The 22589-nt window shown below is 33.0% G+C and overlaps 1 protein-coding gene across 4 annotated transcripts in view; it reads left to right on the top strand.

Moving 5' to 3' along the window:
• Nucleotides 1-22589, top strand: part of LOC140434153 (ABC transporter G family member 23-like) — a 48020-nt gene that overhangs the window by 10406 nt on the left and 15025 nt on the right. For 3 of the 4 annotated variants that reach the window (XM_072522211.1, XM_072522209.1, XM_072522210.1), the window contains 6 exons: nt 9296-9449; nt 10901-11037; nt 14437-14562; nt 14642-14735; nt 17279-17500; nt 19813-19922. In XM_072522211.1, the coding sequence (XP_072378312.1) occupies nt 9390-9449; nt 10901-11037; nt 14437-14562; nt 14642-14735; nt 17279-17500; nt 19813-19922 (749 nt within the window). In that variant the 5' untranslated portion in view covers nt 9296-9389. Of the gene's footprint in view, nt 1-2816; nt 2988-9295; nt 9450-10900; nt 11038-14436; nt 14563-14641; nt 14736-17278; nt 17501-19812; nt 19923-22589 lie in introns of those variants that run through there. The other variant, XM_072522212.1, reaches the window with a different exon arrangement.

The following is a 22589-nucleotide window of genomic DNA, read 5'->3' as shown; positions in this document are numbered from 1 at the left end:
ATAATCTTTTTTAAAAACATCGGATCTCTGTTATTTCGTTCCATTATAATGTCACAAAATTCAATTCGTCTATCAAAATCATCTTCCATAAGTTCTTGTACTAAACTTACTTTGTAGGGATGCCACTTTTCCTTCTTTAGCTGTTTAAAAACTGTTGAATGGTCCATGTCATTATCTAATGCTACTTGCCGTGAACTGTTATGAGGATTATCTTGAAAAGCTAACAGAACGTCTACTTGTTGGTTTTCAGATATTGGTTTTCTACTACCTTTAGGAAGGTCTTTAACATGACCCGTTTCTCTAAATTTTTTCTCAATTTTGCTTACAGTGGATTGTGAAATTGGTTCTCGACGGGGGTATTTATTATTAAATAACGCACATACTTCTTTCTGCGTACGTGTTTTATCTCCATAACCAATCATTATGAGAATTTCAATTCTTTGCGTTTCAGTTAGCTTCATGTTCAAAGATACAAAGACTTTTTGAATACGTTTACTACAATAATACTATTAATCACTTGACAGAAAGATAATTAAGTTTGAATGTCCAACTATCAATGTTCATATTGATAAGGTAACTAGTTTTTTTAAAAAGGTAAAAAGTAGATAAAAAAGACATTTCATTACCAGTGATGGCCTTTATAAATTTTTTTTTTGGGTGTCAATAATACATCATATCAATACTTAATGAATATTTATTGTAATAATAAATATTTAATAATTTTTTTAAACAATTACAAACATCAAATACTCAGACATATTGATATGGCTGAATAGGTATTTAAAAGACCTTTCAAATGATGTATTACAATACCTCCCTTTCTATTTAAAAATTTTAGCAATGACGTCATCACGCTCACTAGATGACGTCAAAAATAAAAATGTATTCTTACGAATAGCTTATTTAAAAATAAAAATCGACGGGTTTCAGGATTTTTCCTTAAAGTCTCCGGTTTACGAAATAACGTATTTATTCCTTTCATTTCCACCATACTGTATATATATAAATATATATATATATATATATATATATATATATATATATATATATATCTATATATATATATATATATATAGATATATATATATATATATATATATATATATCTATATATATATATAGATATATATATATATATATATATATATATATATATATATATATATATATATATATATATATATATATATATATATATATTCTGAGGAAGAAAAGAGTAAAATTCCGTCGACATTTGGCATTATAAAAATCTAAAGGTTTAACAAATTAAATATATGAATGATTTATGGCAATAAAACGCTAAAATTAATATCTTTATGACGGTTCTACCCCACGTAAATCAACTAATTAAAATTCTAGTAACATTTTTACGAATCTATTTTTTATAATATCAATAGACACGTGGAATATAAAAAGATGTATTTTAAGAACTGGACTTTTATTACCATTTTTTAGTATTAAATTTTTTAATATACCTATATATATATATATATATATATATATATATATATATATATATATATATATATATATATATACATATATATATACAGTGTGGAAACCACTTATGGAATAAAATTGTTGTGTCCTTATTTTAGAAAATAATAAAAAACGTTGAGATATCTTAACTTTTAAATTTAAATGTGTGCTTTTTAAACATAAATTTGAATGTACAGGGTGATCCACGCAAGTCTGGCATAGTCCATAATCTGTATTGTAAATGAAACACCCTGTATATTTTTATATTTTTAAAAGCTCCTTAACAACTTGATTTCAACGAACTATATCATGTAGGGTCTATTATGAATAATACAAGGTGAAATTTTGAAATTAAGTATAATTTTCTTCAAGACATTAATTCATAGAATACCCGAGGTCATTGATTGGATTGCATTAAAATAAATGCTCAAAATGTTCTCCACCTTGTTGTTGGCAATAACACAGTCCCCTTAAAAGCTCGTCCTGAACTTTGTTTAAAGTTTGAGGTGAAATATTCTGTATTTCTGTAGTTATCCTTTCTTTGAGATTTTCAGTGCTAGTTGGTTGTGTTGCATTTACTTTGTTCTTGAGATAATCCCACAGAAAAAAATCCGAAGGCGTAAGATCTGGCGACCTAGCTGGCCACTCAATATTACCCCTTCGTCCTAGTAATTTCTCACCATTAAAGCATAATGGGGTGTTGCACCGTACTGCTGGAATCAGACAGTTTCATGCGGAAGGGTCGGATCTATTGGATTGGGATATAAGTTAGCCAACTGAGGAAGAACATCGTCTCTTAGCATGCTTAAATATTTTTCCGCTGTCAAATTACCATCTACAAATAGGACCAATAATATGATCCTATATGATCCTATAGTGTAGCATTTCTAAATTCTTTGAATATGTATTGAAATTCCCTCGTATTTGATAAAATATCAAAGAATAATCTTAGTGTATTTCTGTTTCCTTTCGTACAAGTTAAAACACCGAATTCTTCCAATTCATCTTAGCGTCGCCGAGTAAAATAAACCATTTTATAGTTTATTTATATTTCACAGATGTGCACGTCCTCGGCATTCTTTTGCGTTTCATATTATGCGTTTTAAATAAATATTTTCGTCAAGTGTTTTGTTATTCCAAATTATGTGAATGAATTTTAAAAATAATTTCGTCATTCTCGTTAGAATCGCTACCAGAGGTAGTCGGTTTTAGCTTGGATCCAAATTTATTCGTCGAATTTGTAAAGTTTTCTGTTTTTGCCCCTTTTCATGGAAAGGTGTAGCAGTGTAAAGTAACTTGTGTATGTGTAGTTACAGAGGAGGTTAAAAAAGTATTTAAGAGATTTGTATCGCCTACAGCAATTCTGATGTTCCAGTTTCCTGCTTTTTAAGAAGTCTAGTCTGAAGTTTGTATCTAGTGCCGCCTATTTCCATCCTCCATGTCCTAAGCAGCCGTTTCGAGATATTTTTTCCACATTTTGGAGATGCAGTTTATGCGTGGCAGAGAAGGTAATCCCAGAACTTTTTCAATGTATTTTAGTGAAAATCCAGGTAACTGTTTGTGTTTAATTTCAAAGTAAAGTAAACAATAATTGCTTTCATAACAATTTTAATTTTTAATAATTAAAAAATTGTAAATTTTAGAGTTTGACTTTAGCTGTTAATTTATTTGTTTTCAGTTTTTAAAATTTAATGTTAACATATGACAGCTAGCTTTATTATTTTTGATATTCATTTGTTACTACTACTATCGGTTTACAGCTTTCTCCCTCGCCTTCCGACTCCTAACCGCCATTCTTCTCTATTCAGCCATAGGCCTGGAGGGATTTCTCTTTCCTCTAGTTCTTTTTCAATTCACTCTCTCCAGCTTTTTCTCGGCCTTCCTCTTTTTCTTCTCCCTTGTGGTGTCCACGTCAAAATCTGTTTTGGAATCCTGTCATCTGGCATTTTCTGTACATGGCCGTACCATATTAACTGTTTTGTTTTTATGTCATCAACTATTGTATGCTTGACTCCCATCATTTCACGTATTCTCTCATTTGGTATCCGATCTCTTCTTGATTTTCCTGCTGCTCTTCTCCAGAAGTCCATTTCTGTTGCTAGTAACAGTTTCTCTGTTCTTTGTTTCATTTGCCAAACTTCGCTGCCATATGTGATTACACTTTTAAGTATGGTGTTGTATATGAGTTGTTTCTTCGCTTTAGATATTGTTTGGTCCCACAGAATTCCGTTCATCATGGATATGGCTTTTCTACCCTGTATGTTTCTGTCTTTTATAGCAGCATCGAGTGTTCCATCTTGAGTTATCTTCATACCCAGGTACTTGTATTCATCACAGTTTCTAATTTCATCGTCTAATATAATGGACTGTTTTGTCCCTCCAATACACATGGCTCCAGTTTTCTTAATGTTGACTTCGAGACCCCATTTGTTATATTCTTCTATTAGCTTCCGAGTCATGTAACTCAAGTCGTCATGATCCTGAGCAATCAGTATTTGGTCATCAGCGAAACATAAGGTGTCCAGTGTAGTCTCGTCATTGAGAGGAATTCCCATGCCATTACATTTTCTTTTCCACAGCTTGAGTGCTTGTTCCAGATAAATTTTGAAAAGGGTAGGCGAAATACAGCAACCCTGCTTTAGTCCTTTCGTGACCTTAAATCCTTCAGATATCCTTGATCCAGTTTTAATTTTTGCAGTCGTTCCATTATACAGACTTTGGACTGTTTTGATAAGACCATGCTTAATGTTGGTTTGCTGTAGGGTTGACCATAGTTTACTTAGGGGTACACTGTCATATGCTTTTTGTAAGTCTACGTACATCAGGTGAACTTCTTTATTGACGGCTGTTTTTTTTTCAATAACTTGCGTAATAGAGTACAGGTGGTCTACTGTGGATCGCCCAGCTCTAAAACCAGCTTGTTCCTCTGCTTCGTAATCTCTATAGTCGTTTTCTATTTTGTTCTTAATAAATTTCCCATACATCCTACTTATTGTGCTGTTTACCGCAATTCCTTTGTAATTTTCACACTGATCCTTGCTGCCCTTTTTGTGGATAGTTGACATGATAGATAATTTCCACTCTTTTGGTAATTCGGCTCCATTCAAGCAGTCTTGAAAGAGTTTTCTTAACTGTTTCTGGAGTTTGTCTGTACCGGCTTTCACTAATTCTGCAGGGATGTCCCCAGGACCAGGGGATTTCCCATTTTTCAGGGATTTGGTTATTTCTTCCATCTCTGATTTACTTATTTGTAATGGTGATGAATTTATACGTATACCTATCGTGTTGTCTTCCATGTTAGCAAATTCTGGTCTTTGTTCTGTTAGTAATTTTTTGAAATATTCTTCCCATTTTTCTGTTGTTATTGTTATTGTTTCTGCATTGGTGATATAACGTCTTTTTTCTTATTATTTCTCATACTTTTAATCAATCTCCAACTCTCTGTGCTTCTTCTACCTCCTATGTAGGTGTTGATCTTTTGGCAGTTCTGTTCCCATGATTCGTTCTTTTTTTGAGTGATCTTTTTTCTTACTTTGGCTTGTGCTTCTTTGTAAATTGTTTTATCGTTTTCTGTTTTTGTTGTTAAGAATGTTTGGTAATTCCGACGTTTATCTTTAATTTCCTTCTCTATTTCTTCATCCCACCAGTATGGTTTTATTCCTTTATGATTTTCGTCACATTTCCCCAGTGCTTCTTCTGCTGCTAAATGAATCGCCCTTTTTGATGTGTTCGTTTGTTTGTTCGATATTCATTTGTTTTGTTTAAAAAAAAGGTTCACCTTCATTGCAGTAACAATTTCTTTGTAAGTTTTTGTAGTATCTCCAACTCCTAGAGTTTGTAAACGGCTAGGACAGATGTAAGTTTTTTTTTGTTATTCTTGTACTCTGTAACTATTAATCTATTATAGTAAATTGTGCCATTTATTTTTGTAACTGTTTGTGGTGAGACACAATAAATGTTTAATTTTTTTTCTAACCAGTTTGTTTATTTCCCTTTTTACCCCCTTTTTAGATATATTTTTTATGTTTAATAATTATTTCAATAGTTACAACCAGCCTGTTGTAATAGTTATAATTTGGCACCTCGAAGCGGCGTCTTTTTTAAATTGCTAGAGGTGTTTCCTTTTGTTTTGTTTGTCCCAAGAGATTCATGTAAGTACCCCTTTGTTTCATTTTTTTGCAGTAGCTCCAATTCAAACCCCTGCCATTTACTTATCCATGACCCCAACTCTCCTAACAAACCCTGAGTAACGTTCGCATACGGTTCGATTATTTTGCTTGCCCTATCTCGACCCACATAATTTCAGTCCCCAATTTTCTACCCCTTGTAATAATACCCAATGTGGTAGGCAAAATAATTTCGTTACAATAATACCTGCCCAAACATTCAACTTTTGAGGATACTGAGTGTGTGTCTCACGCATCCAATGAGGATTCTCCGCTGACCAATATCTACAGTTTTGTCGGTTTACCTCTCCGTTCAATGTAAATGTTGATTCATCAGAAAAAATTATTGTGCCAAGAACTATTTCATTTGTGTTAATTTTATCCATCATTCTTTCGCAGAAATCCATTCTACGATGTTGATCGTCTTCTGTTAGCTCCTGCACAAAAGTCAATTTATATGGATGAAGTTTTTCTTCATGGAGACACCTTAGGATAGTTGTGTGACTCACATTAATTTGACGTGAACTTGACGTTGAATTCTCTGTGACACTTAACAAAATATCCATTTTCATCTCATCTTCAGTACAGTTCGGTGCATAAATTTTAGACACAGTACCTTGTGCAATATTAGGCAACTGAGGATACCTCTGATTAAATAAGTTTGCTACTTCAACTTGACTTCTACAATTCTCCCCGTAACCGATCATCATTAAAATCTCAATTCGGTGGGTTTCAGTTAAATATTTTATTTTTATTTCTGCAAGAAATTAGCTTTTAATTAGGAGTTTATTATTTTAATGTAAAATGTCAACACACCAACAACTCATCGATAGCAATCCGCATTATTTACCGATTTAGTTTAATTAGCAGACTACCTAGACAGTTTTTACCTATTCATGACAAAAAATGTTAACACGGTTACTAAACAGAAATTTTTCCCAATATACTGACACTTAGAGTAGAAGTGTATTAAAAAAATCCACAAGGAAAATAATTCCTGTAGCAGGCTGTATACCACGTATAACAAAAGAGGTTAGTCTTTGTATGTGGGTATATTTTATTTTATAAAAACCCTTAAAAGGGCAACATTACAAGCACGAACGTTTTCGGAACAACTGTTCCATCATCAGGTTAAAATACCTAAAATAAGTATAAACCATTTAATTACAGCAAACGTGGTTTAAAATTTTGACTAAGGTTAAAAAAACAATAAAATGGTTATACTTACAGGTTACCATGCCTGAGCCACCAAAATATTTGGGTAAAAACCCTTTAAAATGAAATGTGTTACCAAAGATTGTACATGATGTTGATAATATTATATGATGTTTAATATTTTAATTAGATTTTACTTCAGGTAACATACACCTATGCTTAAGTGAGTTCCAGTGTCCGGAGAGTAAACCTCTTCAAACGGACTACGGCTGGCAACTGATTGATAAAATACCCATGAACGGTGTCAAAAACAAAATGTCAATGAACCATGAAACAGTGTTAGTTAAACATTATATTACTACAGCCAAAAGATTAAAAAACTTTGATGATGTTAAAATGATAACAGCAATCCAGGTGTTGGGATTTAAAAATTTTTCTATAATTATTTAATATTGGATATAAAAGATGTAAATTACTGGTGTTGTTGAAGGTCATGTTTAAGAGGATGACGTATGCATTAGGCAGCTTATGTTACTCTTTATCGTATGGAGTGTGGTCTAAAAGGTGTAATTTGTGAAGAATTAGCTGAAATATATGGAAATGTCCTTTTATGTTGCTTACATCTAGGACAAGAAAAAATAAATAGTATATATTTGTAGCTAATGTAAGACTTCGTATGTAGATGAAATTGTTTATACTGCTTGTATCGAAAAAATTTTTTAATATAAGTGAGTCCAATAGATTGAGAAAAGGGATTGAAAATCTTCCGGCTGAAGGAATTAAAGTTATAATATATGTGATTAAATTTAAAAATTTTTGGAAAGACTGAGATCCTCAGATTCTTGGCAGGAATAAAAGTAAATGGAATGACTAAAGAATAAAGGAGAGTGGGTTAAAGGGAAATGAATGAGTTAATCAACAAAATTAGAGATGATAGAGGTCCTTCATGCTTAAAGCATCTAGCACCCTGAACAAAATATATTTTGGTTATATTAAATTCGATACATAAAAGCCTGAAATTTTATTTGTGAGTATGGTGTACTAAGTTGTTGACTAAGAGAGGGGGGAGCAATGGTTGATTAAGGGTTTAGGTAAAGTGGGAGAAAGGGAATTCTGATGAATTGCTGGATTGTGTTTAAATGTTTACTGAGTTTAGAACTAATGAGTGGATGGTAGATATATGAAAAGACAGAGAACTGGCAAAAGAAAAAAGAATGGACAGGAATATGATGTAAACGTGAAGATTGTAAAATAATGAAATAGTGAGGTATAAAAGATATGATGTTAACAATAGGGGGCTGAAAAATTCTTTTGGAGGGAGTGTTGTGACAGTAGTGTAGAGAGAATGGTTGTTTTAAAAAGCAACAATTGTTGAGAAGGATTAAGGTGTTGACGTTTATAGAGGAAGGTCAGATAAAGAAGATGGGGTAAATTTGAGAAGTGTGGGTTATGAGAAGAGTTGTCGGTGTAAGGGTTGAAAGTCACGGTTGTTAAGAATGTTTTAAATATACAGGGTGTTTCATTAAAAATAAGATTATGAACTATGCCAGACTTGCGTGGATCACCCTGTACATTTAAATTTAGGTTTAAAAAGCGCACATTTAAATTTAAAAGTTAACTTGTCAAAGAGTTTTTTATTATTTTATATAATAAGAACACAAACAATTTTATTCCGTAAGTGGTTTTAACACTGTATATATATATATATATATATATATATATATATATATATATATATATATATATATATAATGTATATATATATATATTATATATATATATATATATATATATTATATATATATATATATATATATATATATATATATATATATATATATATATATATATATATATATATATATATATATATATATATATATATATATTTATATATATTTATGGTCTAAGCATCCTAAGCATCTCCTACAAGGTTTCCTTTGCTCTCTGCTAGTACTTGTTAAAGGTTATTAAAAGTTTTCGTAGCGTCTGACGTTCGTGTCCGTTCTTTCCTTCATTTTCTTCTATGTAAGCACATCTCTTCGTCCAAGTTTCAATGCTGCTACCGGGAGTCGCGACTCTTTCATTCGGACATGTTAATTATTATTGTTCAACGTCTTCTACAATTGTCTATTCGGCCCTAAGATTTCTTTGATTTTTTAATTTCTAACTTTCGACTCTCGGCGAGAATTAGAACACCGGTTCATTGACGAGATGTGAATATTCCTTCTCGTATATTATTTACACATAATTTTTTATATTATTTAAAGTAGAACGTTGAGGGATCACAGCTTAACTGTATAAATGGTATAAAATGAGATGTCAAAGAGAGATAAATATAAATAGCGTAAATTAGAGAACGATAGAATAAAGACGCCGATCTGCAAGGAAGGATATTCTTGGATATTTAAATATACATATAACACTTTATACTAGATCTTAGTGAATGCCTAATTGTTGTTTTTTTCAAGAACTTTATAAAAAAAATATTTTAGATATGGACTTTTGGGATCCAGCGGTTGTGGAAAAACAACTTTATTAAGATGTATAGTTGGAAGAAGTAATGTAAATAAAGGAGAGATATACGTAATGGGAGAAAAACAGGATGGTAGTACAGTTCTAGCAGAAAAAGTGGGGTACATGCCACAGGTAAGTTACGGGAAGCTATTGGACGATGTTAGGAATAACCATTTATTTAAATATATTTATAGTTTATCTTTGAAAAACATCATCTTTTGTATTCTTTACATAGAGAAAAGACGTTGAAATGAAAGAAGACGAGTGCATTTCTTTTTAATTCAACCTTCACTATTGCTCTACACGTGTTTCAAAGTATTCAACTCTCATGAGCAACACACATGGTAGTTTGAACTGAAATAGAATGCTCTAAACTATTTGGCCATTATAGAAATACGTGTAGAGCAAAGTGTAGCTTAAATTGAAAAAAAAACTGCATTCGTCTACATTCAGCTCAACGTATTTTCATTACGTAAAGACTGAAAAAGATGGAATTTTTCAAGGGTAAACTGTAGATGCATTGTCGAAATAAAAGGTTATTCCTAACATCATCCAATAGCTTCCAGTAAGTTTTAAGAGTTCCAGTAAGTTTTCTAACTTCCTAACTTCTCGTTGCTTTATAAGGAGATCGCTACTAGCATACTCAGGCATGTGATGTTACTATACCTGTCAAATAGTTGAGAGTATTTCACTTCAGTTTCCTCCTCTTCTTTTATTCTTTATCCTTCGTAAGGATGTGGTAGCGCACTTTATTTGGTCTGACCATCGAAGTGGCGATCTTCCTCGAGTTCTTTTACCATCTACCTTGCCTTCAACCACCAACCTCTCCATGCCTTCCATTGGTCTGGTAATGTGTCCAAAGTACCTCAATATATTTTGGTTGATGATTGTGGTAAGCCTAATATTGATGTCGAGTTCTGTCAATATTGAGATATTTGTGCGATGTGCTGTCCAGGGTATGCGCATCATTCTACGATATATCCACATTTCAAAGGCCATTATACGTCGTGAATCGGACTTTTTAATGGTCCAAGTTTCTGACGCATAGCATTGTTTGTGATAACAGAACCTAAGTAATTGAAATAGCTTACCACTTTAAACCCCGCTACGTTTCGTATTTCCGGCTGGTTATTTCTAATTCGATCGATTATCATTACCTTGGTCTTCTGTACATTAATTTTAAGTCCATATTCATGACTAATAGTATCTAGTCTGTTCATGATGTAGTCAAGGTCATTTGTTGATGATGCTAGTACTAAAGTGTCGTCAGCATAACGGAGATTGCTGATTTTTCGGCCTCCGACTGATAATCCTCCTTGCCATCCGCCATGATGTGTTCGCTATATATATTGAATACCGTGGGAGAGATAATACATCCTTGACGAACACCGGCTTTTAGTTTAAAATTATCGGAGTATATGTTGTTGACTCTTACATTTGCTGTGTTGTTGATATACTGTTATTTCGGTAGGCATATTAGATGTTCGGGAGTACCCATTTCTCTCAGTATTCCCCACATTTTATGCCACTTTACATTACTCTACACGTGTTAAATTAAAATCTTACAAAATCTATGTTTTTAGGATATATCGTTAGTTGGAGAATTAAGCGCAAGGGATTCTATATATTTCTTTGGAAGAATCTATAATTTAAAGGATGACATAATAAAAAGTCGTTGCGATGAACTGGTTAAACTGTTAGATCTACCAACGGATAACAGGTAATGTTACTAATTGATGTTTTACTGTTTCGTAAGTACTTTGGCTATGTAAGCAATGTAAACAAATAGAAAATGACCAATTTGTATTTCGAATTAGTATGGGAACCCGAAAAGCATTTTTTTTTATACCAAGTATTATGTCAAAAGTACCAAAGATATTAAGAATATTGCTATTGGACGATGTTAGGAATAAGCTTTTATTCCTAATATCATCCAATAGCTTCCAGCAGTGGCGGCTGGTCGCTTTAGAGACAAGATAGGCAAGGTTTTTTTTGTCTCCTCAGAGAAATCTCGTTCATTTGAGGCAGAAGTTGGTGGTATTGGGAGAATCAATGGCAATAATTTATTAATTTTGGTAACAGTTTGTTGTAATAAATTGCAGTATAAAAAATTATACATATCTTATAACTTATCCCACCTTCCGAAAATATTTGGATCAGCATATAAAACTTTTAAATAATTTTCTAATTTTATTTTACTAAAGAATGATGGATAATTTTTAATTAACCTGTCTAATAAATATTTTCGAAAAACGAATATTCATTTGCATAATAATAGTATCCAAAATTTCAAAATATACCCGTTTCTTGAGATCTGTGTCTGTGTCAAGCTTTTGTCTTTTTTGGGGAATTCGGAAATATCAAGCGAGTCCAAAATGTCACTGCGAATATACTGGAAAATACTATCATTACGAAAATATCAAAATATTTGATAATTGATATCAAAAAAATTATTTCCTGAATTTCAGATTCAATAACGTTACTCAAAATGTAACTAATTCATTCTAGATTGTTTTAAAAACATCGCTAAATGTCTTCGAATCAGAAAGTACATTAGAAAATTCCAAATCCTATTTCTTAAACATTTTTATTAGTTCTCTATAATTACCTTCATTTATCGAATGCTCCGATTCATCGTGTCCCCTAAATGATAATTTCTGACGACTTAAAAAAAATTACAATATCAATTAAACGACGGAAAACTGCGTGATCATTTTTTACAATTTCGATATATTTAATAGCATTTTCACTTTGGCATTATCTAATAAAACATAGATATTTTGCTTTCCAAATAAATCTAATTTAATCTGGCTGTATGTATGATCTTCCGAAATATCATGTTTCTGTAAAGAACTAAATAATTTCTTTAATTATCGTAACCAGATTCACACTACGGATTTTGATGTTTGCAGAAAAGTTTGTTTTTTATTTCACTCCCGGTAAGCCATGAGTACTTGCTATACCAATTATCTGAAAATGATCTATTACTTCCCTTACCCCCTGTACTGATATTTATAAGCCAGGATTTTAGGAAAAGCACGCTCCTTATTTTTAATAACAATTTGTTCTTCCTATGGAATAGATGAAAACCCATTTTGCAAAATATAATTTACAGTATCAGATTTATCAATACTTACAGTTTCTCCCATGGTTTGAAAATTTTTTAGGTTAATTTACCTGAATTTGTTTACACTTTAATTAAAAAAAATTTCTAATATATCAAAAAACCCTTTAACTGTTTACGGCAACTTATCACAGTATCACTTTAGAAAATAAAAATAAGCCAATACAAAACAAATAAATCGATGTAATACCAGAAAAGCCAGTCCGTGCACTCATTATCACTTCACTACTTAAGTTCTTAAGTACTTATCCATGCCGAAATAACCTTTCATCCCGCGCTTGCAACGTACAGTTTGTCCGCTAATAACCAATATGGTTGATGCGGCTGCCTTTAAATTAAAAAAAGGTACAGTTTGTGGCCAATCCAAATGAAGCATCGACAAATTTAAATTTGCCGTACTTGGCAATTAAATGCCTATAGAGAGAAATGTATGTTTGGTTGCTCATTGACTCCTATTTCATTGAATTTTACATGTAGATCGTAAAGCTTAGGATCAGTTTGCCGAAACCCTGAAACGTGTCTTTTTAAGAATTCACACAGGCGAATGGATATCTCGGATTTCGGATCACTAATTTGAAAAGTGTCTTGCGCAGGGATCACTTAACGCTCAGACTGGTCGAATTCTTTTAAAAACCATGAATAAAATTTAGTCTTTATTATCTCACAGATATTTTTTTTATTTCACAAAAACAAATGACAACAACTTATTACCTGCCATAATTAATTATTGAAATACTAATTAAATTAAATATTAAAAAAAATCTATAATATCTATAAATGTGTGGGTCGGCACTGACGACCCTGATCGGCCGCCACTGGTTTCCAGTAAGCTTAGATTTGCAGTCCACTTAATTCGCCATTAAAGATAAGTGTCCTGAATGCTTGTTGCTTTGTAAAATGGTTTAAACTTGCGCAACAAAAGTTTATTGATTAAGTTGATAAGAAACTGTTGAATAAGAAATTGTTTAAGGGACAGAAACTAAAAAGGTTTTGCCTTTATAATATTTAATTTTATATCCCATAAACACATATTCTCTGTATAAAGTAACAAGATCTAAAGTCAAATTTTTGGTTGTTTTTCGAGCACGTGACCTTCTCATTAGTTATTTAGGTCACGTGGTCGATAAAACTTTGCAAATTGGAAAGAGATGCGGGGACTGCTTTGCGTCAGTTTTCTCTGTCGCACTGGGGGAACCGGCTGGAATTGCAACGATTAGTCTATCTTGTATTATATATGTCTATGATTGTTACGAATTAAAAACGAATTTTGTTTACGAAAATAAAATTTTATCTTGATCACAACCATCGAGTTAGAATCTATGGAGAAGCTATGAGCATATTAACGTGTGTATTAAAAACGGCGTAGGTAGGCGTGGCTAACGGTGATACCAATATGGCGGTGGGATCATGGCCGGACTCAATAATATTAAAACTACTATAAAAATATGACTAGTTATTCAGAAGATTTAATCATAATCTACAAAGTGTAATACATTTTTAATACACTATGATTTATTTTTCCCGCGGTAAACACTAAAAACACGATATATTATACGTAAAGATAAATTAATACAGTCAAATACTATTAATTTATTCTCTGAAGTACGGGCCATTACTTTGTTTACATATTTGTATACTAACATGTAGAACGTTATTCCTGAAGATTTTTTATTAACATTGCTTCTGCCACTGTAACTACGTTGAAAACAAGAAACCATTATTATGCACTATCACAATATATTATTACAGTTTCTATAAAAGTATTATAAAACTAAAAATATTCGAAAAACATCAAACGTAAACAAATATATACGATCTGTCAAAAGTGTCAAAACAATATGGCCGAAGTGAGGTCGTTTTTAGTCACGTGATGCCCTCTCCATAGATTCTAACTCGATGATCACAACGCTGTGTTTGATCGTTAGACTAAAGCTGTCTTAAACTGACGTAAAGTGAATGCCTTTCTATAAATATAATTATCAATTTTAATTACAGGTGTGTAAGAGATTGCAGCGGAGGAGAACAGAGAAGAGTGTCCTTTGCTGTAACGTTAGTTCATAAACCGGAGTTACTAATATTAGACGAACCCACAGTTGGTACAGATTCCATTCTGAGAAATAGGTATGCAGGTCATTTTTAAAATTATTAATAAACTACAAAATTATATTTTTAAGATTCGTATTCTTTTGTGATATTTCAGAATATGGAAGTATTTAACGAAAATAACTGAGGAGGACAAAACGACTGTGATAATAACAACTCATTATATCGAAGAAACTAGACAAGCCAATCAGGTAATATTTTACTATTTGAATAATTATTTCTATCTATCTAATCAGCCAATAATATCCATCTTTACACATGGGTATCTTCCTCATTTTTATAGAGTTCTCTATCTTAAGTCATTTGCATCCATCTCGTGATCTTATTGGTCTTCCTCTGTGACGTTTATGATTCCAAGGTCTCTAATGTATAATTATTTTGTTTTATCGGCCATCTGTCTGTCTTAGGGTATGCCCAGCTCCAAAAGTTTTGCTACTTAAGTCGAGACGTCTTTTATTGTATTTCTACTATGAATCCAACTGTTTCATAATAAGTAATATATTTTCCGTCCAATGCTGCTAATTTTGCGTATTTCTTTTAAATATTTTCTTCTCCACGCAATAATTTTTTTTTTTTCTAATAACATACCTTTTCTATGCGTTTTACATATCGAAAGTTCATTTCGCGCATAGTCCTGATTAATACTCTACGAGATATCTTGGGTAAAAGGTAATCGTTTTCGAGCTCTTGAGAACTTTTTCAGTGTTGGAATTTCACTTCGAAAATAAAATTAATGAATTTTTCGCCGAATAACACTACTTGTCTCGTCATTCAAAACAATGTTTTTTCTACCTCTAGTTTTACCTTTTTCTTGCTTTTTATTTTCCGATGCATTTTTGAGCACACGATAAATACAGCCAACGGATACTTTTGTTAAAATTTTATGCCATTTTCTGCTGACAGTTCCTTCATATCGTATCAATACCTTCTCTTCTGACCTTAACATTTTCCGTCTCTTTTGCTGCTTTTCATTTTTGGAATTAACATCAGAATTTTGCTGTTTTCTCTTGGAACAGCTTGATTGTTCGTCCATTGTATTTCAATATTCACGGAATATAACTAAAAATTCGCTATAAAACGACAAACTCCATTAACACTCGGTTTATCACCACAAACTTCAATCGCACAAAATATAATCAAAATGCAACACAAGCACTCTCGCCAGCACCGCCTATTTAAATGAACTTTTCTTGTTTCGGCACAGGTGATGGTGTTATCGTTGTCATCAAAGCCCAAGTTGTCAAGTCTTTGAAATCGAATGGGAATGAAATGTAAAATATTGATTTTTATTTTATAAACTTAAATATATAACGAAACGGAACCTGTAAACAAAATTTATTTCAATACAATTTTGTGACAATTTTTTACTATTAAAAAAATTCGGCGTTTAAACGATGAAATCACTCGTCCAAATAGTGGATTTTTACTTAGATATGAGCACAATGTTATCAGCATATTGCAAATGGTTTATTTATTGATGGTTTATATTGATATCACAGATATTTTCCAGTCTACTTTTTCAAATTCTCGAGCGCTTGGTTAAACTGTTTTGGTGACATGATGTGTCCCTGTCTGACTCCTCGGTTTATATTAATTGGCTCAGTTTGTTGCTGTGTCGTATCTATTAGATATTAGGTCTATAAATCTATAATCAATTCCTCCGTTCTGTACAACAATACAACATACTGAATTCCTTTTTAAATCCAGCTTAATTCCGGGACGCTAATTTAGATAGCAGGGGAACAATATTTAATAGATTAGTCCAAATTCTAGCATATGCAGACGACGTGGACATTATAACAAGAACCAGGGCGAGAACTGCGGAAATCCTAACCGAGCTAGTAGCAGCAGCAGAATGAATGGGGTTACATATAAATCAAAATAAAACCAAATTCATGGCGAATAACACAAACACAAGAGCCGGAAATGTTGACGCAGATTTAATCATCAATGACCAAAACTTCGAAGCAGTCAAAAAGTTCATATATCTAGGGACATCGGTTTACCTCAATAATAATACATCAGAGGAAATAAAAAGGCGAATAATAATTGCAAACAGGTGTTACCATGGTCTATCAAAGTACTTAGCTAACAAACGTCTGCCTCAAAAAACTCGTATAAGGCTGTATAGAACACTGATAGTCCCCTTTCTCACATATAGATCAGAGGCATGGACGCTAACTAAAACAGATCTATCGATTTTTGAAAGAAAGGTGCTACGCAAGATATTCGGAGCGGTCTGTGAGAACGGAATATCGAGGTGTAGAGATAACTTTGAACTGCAGAATATCTACAAGCATACGTTTGGTCGTAAATATATTACCACTATAATTAAGCGAAACCGCCTGCAGTGGGCAGGACATGTAGACCAGGCCCCTGAATCGAACATGATAAAAAATATTCTAACAGCGCAACCCGTGGGAATGAGAAGACGGGGTAGACCAAAGCTGAGGTGGATGGACGGGGTAACACAAGATGCCGAGAAGATCGGAGTCGGCAACTGGAAAATGTAAGCAAGGGACAGAATAGAATGGCGTAGAAAGCTTGAGAAGGTCGAGGCCCTCTAAGGGCTGTAGCACCAAGATGATGATGATGATAATTTCGGGAGGAAGCATCTGCATAATTATCTAGTGCCAAAATCAAATTAAAGGGCAGAGAATTTTAAGAAATCGTATTTATTAACATTTAAATGTTAATACAATCAATACTTTTTAATATTTTTTTATTGTCTTAGATTGCTCTAATGAGAAAGGGAAAGTTATTAACAGAAGAAAATCCGGAGACGCTCTTAGAAAGATACGGCTGTGAACTACTAGAAGACGTCTTTATTATTTTAAGTTCTAGACAAGAAGAGACAGAACAAACTTCTGGAGTAGATAATTTGGCTTTTCAGTCGTCTCAAACAAGCATAAATGAATCTACTGAACGAACAAATGCAGCACTGGAAGTAATTAATGTAAGTAGTGGGCTATTTAGTAAGTAAGTAAGCTATGTAAGTAAAAAAATCTGAGTTCAAACCAATTGGTAAAACAGTTATTCCAGTATTTAGTTGACACCTGCATAACGCATTTAATTCTTGATCTTTGGGAACAAGAAGCGGTCGTTGAAACTTTAGGTGGATGGTTTAATAATTCGATGTTTTGGAGCTCCAAAAGCTCTATTGTCCTTTGGGCAGTGTGAGCACTTGCATTGTCCTGTTGTAGGATTATTCGCCGTTGTGTGTTGCTTTGTCGAAGTTTCGCGATAACTACTCGTAAACAAACGGTTATATACCAATCAGAAGTAACCATCCTTTGATCTTTTAAAGCAATTGTTGCCAGATGACCAGATTTTGACACACAAGTTGCGACCATTTTCTTTGATATACTTCGAGAACGGATCATTTTTGTTTGTTTTTCCTCGTCGTGAAATACCCACACAGCGAATTGGCGTTTATTTTCCGGTTCGTAGTAGTAAATCCAAGATTCATCGCCACCAACAATACTATAAACGTTTTTTGAGCTTCTTTTGCTGAATCGTTCCAATGATTTTTGACATCAATTAATGCAAACCGCGTTTTGCTCTTCTGTTAGCAAATGAGGGATCCAACGTTAAATCAAATTCGTAACAGCCAATTCTTCATTTAGGATCTTTTTAATCAAGGTCTTTGAAATGCGCAAAGATGCCTCTATCTCCCGGTATGTTACACGGCCGGCGGTCATTCTTAATTAACGGACGAACCGCATCAATGTTTTGGACCTGCCCTGGATTCGTCGCTGAGAATTGAGCGACCACGTTAAAATTCGCAATACCAACAAAAAATAGTTGACTGGTGAGCTGATTCATTCCCAAAGACAGAAATCCTTTCAGCGAGATATTGCTGTTGGGATAATCCTCTCGGAAAATTATAAAAATTATTGCTCAAAAATGTTATCGGCTAAGATCTATTTTTCGACTGACTTGCTAATTCGATCAAAATCGATTCGATTTATGTCAAGAAAAGATTGAGATTACATTTGTGTCGAAATGTTTTATTGGTTGCTCCCTCTAAGCGGTTATTTGCAAAACTAAAAAGACAAACCTTGTAAGCTGTCGGTTCCGGATAATTAAACGGTGGTTGTACGTTAAGGTGTGCTTGTGCAACCTAAAAACCCTAAAACTCCCTTTACATGCAGATCACTTCCGCAGGAGTGAGCAGGGAATTGAGCAGAGAAGTTGACAGCTTGAGCATGTAAATACGTCGGTCGCGGTGCCATTACTCATGCCACTGCCGCTGTCGTACGCTTCCTTCGTTGGCGGGTTTTTAACGGAAATCAAAGGACTTGCAGTGGGAGTGACAGTGACTGTTTACATGCTGCTCGCTCTCTTTTCGGTGCACGGCACGGACTTATTTCTTTATTGTTTGGTAAATTTTTCGTTAACTATGGTTGAGTGGAGCAATGACCAAGTGCTAAAGTTTTTAGTGAGAGATTATTGTGGGATTCTTCACATAAATACCACAAAAAAGCACAATGTACCCAATGCGCTTTGTCATTTAAATTCGGTGCTTTAAAACGATATTAATTGCTTTACAAACTTTCAGCACTTGCTGGTGATGATACTTTAAATAAATAATGCAAATTTTCGTCTCGCCTCAGTGGCCAAATATCGTAGATAATGTTATTACCAAGCGTATATTTGGAGATATTGGAATTCTTACTTTAGTCAGTTTTTTTATCATAGGCTCAATTTTCTAAAGCAAAAATTCAAAATCTAAGCGTGACATTTGCAAAATTTAAAAAATTCTCTGGATTCCCCACAAGTCAGTTCATTGAAAAAGTTTGTCATATTTTCTCTGTAAAAAAATGTTTAAAGGCTTTTTCAGAATATTATCCAAATTAAAGACTTTTTCGGCCTCGACGTTTTTTTTTCTACCTCATTTGTTTTAAAAACGTTAAGATATTTTTGGAAACTTAAAACACACAGAGCTGTCGCCACTGTAATTTCTATGCCCTCCATTGCTGATGGTACACTCATGCAGCATTGTGGTAGCTGTATGTAAACAGTCTTAAATGCTGCCGTGGAATTATTTCGGGCAGGACAGTGGGCAACGCGGGTAGCAGCAGCAATGGATGCATGTAAAGGGGGTATAATACTAGACCAAGAAGGTTACACAAACTTTAGATTCAAAGACTCACAAAGGTTTGTCGAGCTAATAATAATGATGAGTATCACAATTATAAGGGTATTCAGTACTGTAAAAGTAAATAATAGTGTAAAGTTGGTACTTACTTTGTTTCTGGTTTATAGGAGGCGCCTCAACAAACGAGAACTAAAAGAAAAAAACAATCCGTTTTTAAAATGATCAGATTCAGGTCACTGTTGTTTAAAAATTATAAAAAGCTCACATCAAATTTAATGTAAGTATATCTGTATAATAAATCTGTATTATTACTTTAGTTTGTATAGTTTAGTGCCTACAAGATATAGTGATTGGCTTTACTCGGAGATTGTAGCCAGAAGTGAAAAGTCAAGCATACTACTTTTTTAGCCATGCCTAGAAAAAAGTAGTATCTTTAACTTTGGTAATGAGTTTTGGATAAAACTGTAAGAAAATCTGTTGATTCTAAATTCAAGAATGTCTTTTTATTACCAATGGGAAAGTATATACAAGTTTAAAAACTTTTTTCCTCCCAAAAAAATAAAAGGTATTACCAGAGGTGTTTAAAATTGTTTCAAAATACCTGATTCTATGTATATGTAAATTCCTAGCCTCAAGTTTTAATTTGCCTAGACGGCAACCCTGTCAGCCCTAGGCAAAGTCGTTACAATTTTGTAATTTTAGTATGTTTCCATATGTTGCCATACGAGCACACAATAAAGAATGTGTGAAGAGATTTCGTTTTACAAGTTATTTCTTCACTCTGACGATCAACTATTTACCAGCAGGATTAACCAGGTAATTTAAATCAACAATTTTAACAAGAGGAAGAAAAATACTCAAAACTCTAATAACTTTCCCTTTGAATAACATATATATCAAGTTTTAATATCACATACACCTTCTAAGCCACAGAGGCATAAGAATATGAGAAGAAGAAGACCTATTGACTCCAATTTCATCGTATATTGTCATTACGTCAATAGGAAACTATTTAACACATTTTAATATCCTGCAACTTTTCCTTTATGAATTATCGCACAGACAGACACAACGGATAAAAGAACAAATCGACAACAAAAATTATTGCTCAAAAATGTTCTCGGCTAAGATTTATTTTTCGACTGACTTGCTAATTCGATCAAAATCGATTCGATTTATATCAAGAAAAGATTGAGATTACATTTGTGTCGGAATGTTTTATGGGTGGCGCCTTCTAAGCGGCTATTTGCAAAACTAAAAAGACAAACCTCGTAAGCTGTCGGTCCCGACTCCAATAAGGACTTGTCATATCCGTAATAATTTAATAAAAAGTAAATAATGTATGAAAAATAAAACAGGTCAATAAATTAATAGGTAAATAATTAATTTAAACCAAGTTTCGCGATTTTTGCGAAATATATGCAACTTACACTTCATTAACAGATTTTATGATGACGCAGAATTTGTTCGCCACCTAAAAGAATGTATTTTCCTGAAGCCTTCCTATAAAATTTTCCGCTTTAATAATCCAATATATTAGGATTTTATCGTAGAATCTATACGTAGAACTATCCATTCAGAATGAAAAAAGTTTATGTGAAGGAACTGAGTAGAAGAAATCTGTTTGTTTTTTCTTGCTGTTTTATTTGGCTGTTTTTTCTTCATAATATAATGACGAAAAAATAGCTCTAAAAAAGGCTGCGTACAGAGATGATTAAACTACTGGATAATTTCTTTCAGTGTGCTTTGTGCTAAAATTACTTAAAAAAATGAAAAACAGAATTGAATAAGGGACAGTACTTTACTTTACAGTTTAAAAATAGAACAATTAATCAAATTATTGTTGAAAAGACGTTCTACATTATAGTACCTCTAGCTCTACCAATTGCGCTAGACCTACATGTATTACATTCAAAACATTAAAAATTAATTAATGTTTTGTTAACTAATGTCTTCTTTTTCTTCCTTCTTTTATGTAAGCTTTAACGTTTGTTTCTTCTTCAATATTAACCTCCTAAATTGCTTAAATTATCGCACTATCTTTTCTTGGTCTACCAATACTTCTTCGTCCGTTTGCTGAATTATCTCGTGCTATTGGTACTATCCTATTTTGGCACTCTCATGTTTTCGTTTTGTCACCCATTCATGTATGTCTTCTATATTGCATGCTCTACTTACGTTTTCGCTTCTCTCCCTATCCAACAGACTTTTCCCTGATATTCGTCGGAGTATTTTCATCTCTGTTGTTTCTAGTAGTCGTCTCGTTTTAGATGTGTCTCCACCGTGTATAAATTGCTGCTTTATAGATTCTTGTTTTTGTGTCTTGTCTGAGGTTTTTGCTCTTCTAGATTGTGTCATTAAGAGATCGCTTTACTTGCTTTTAAGCTTTGTTGTCGTACTTCTTCTTCAACATCTCCTGCTTGCTTCCTGCTTTATTATTTTTCCATCAATTTCGATTTTACATCGTAGTGGGTATTTAGATGTTGTCATACATTTGGTTTTTTCTACTGATATTATCATATTGTATTTATTGGCTGTTGTATTGAAGATATGTGTTAATCTTTGGAGCTCGCCTTCTGCCTCGGGGATTAATGCGGCATCGTCTGCATAACATAATATTTGGATTTCTTTGTTCCCCATTCTGTAACCATGACCTTTACGTACTCCTTGTATTATTTCGTCCATTATTATATTAAAGAGAAGTGGGCTTAAAGAATCACCCTGTGTGACTCCGCTTTGTACTGGTATACACTGTGTTAGTTTTCCATTTATCTTTGCCCGTATTCGATTATGTAAGTAGATGTTTTCGATGGTTTGTATAATATTAATTGGTATGTTTCTTTTATACAGTAGGTGTAAGACGTCTTCGACTTGGATGCAATGGGAAGCCTTCGTCAGGTCTATAAAACATAGACATGCTGGTTTATTATACTCGATGGCCTTT

Source organism: Diabrotica undecimpunctata, chromosome 2, assembly GCF_040954645.1.
Source record: "Diabrotica undecimpunctata isolate CICGRU chromosome 2, icDiaUnde3, whole genome shotgun sequence".
NCBI lineage: Eukaryota > Metazoa > Arthropoda > Insecta > Coleoptera > Chrysomelidae > Diabrotica > Diabrotica undecimpunctata.
Note: the sequence above shows the minus strand (reverse complement) of the source record. Positions and strands in the feature narration are given on the sequence as shown.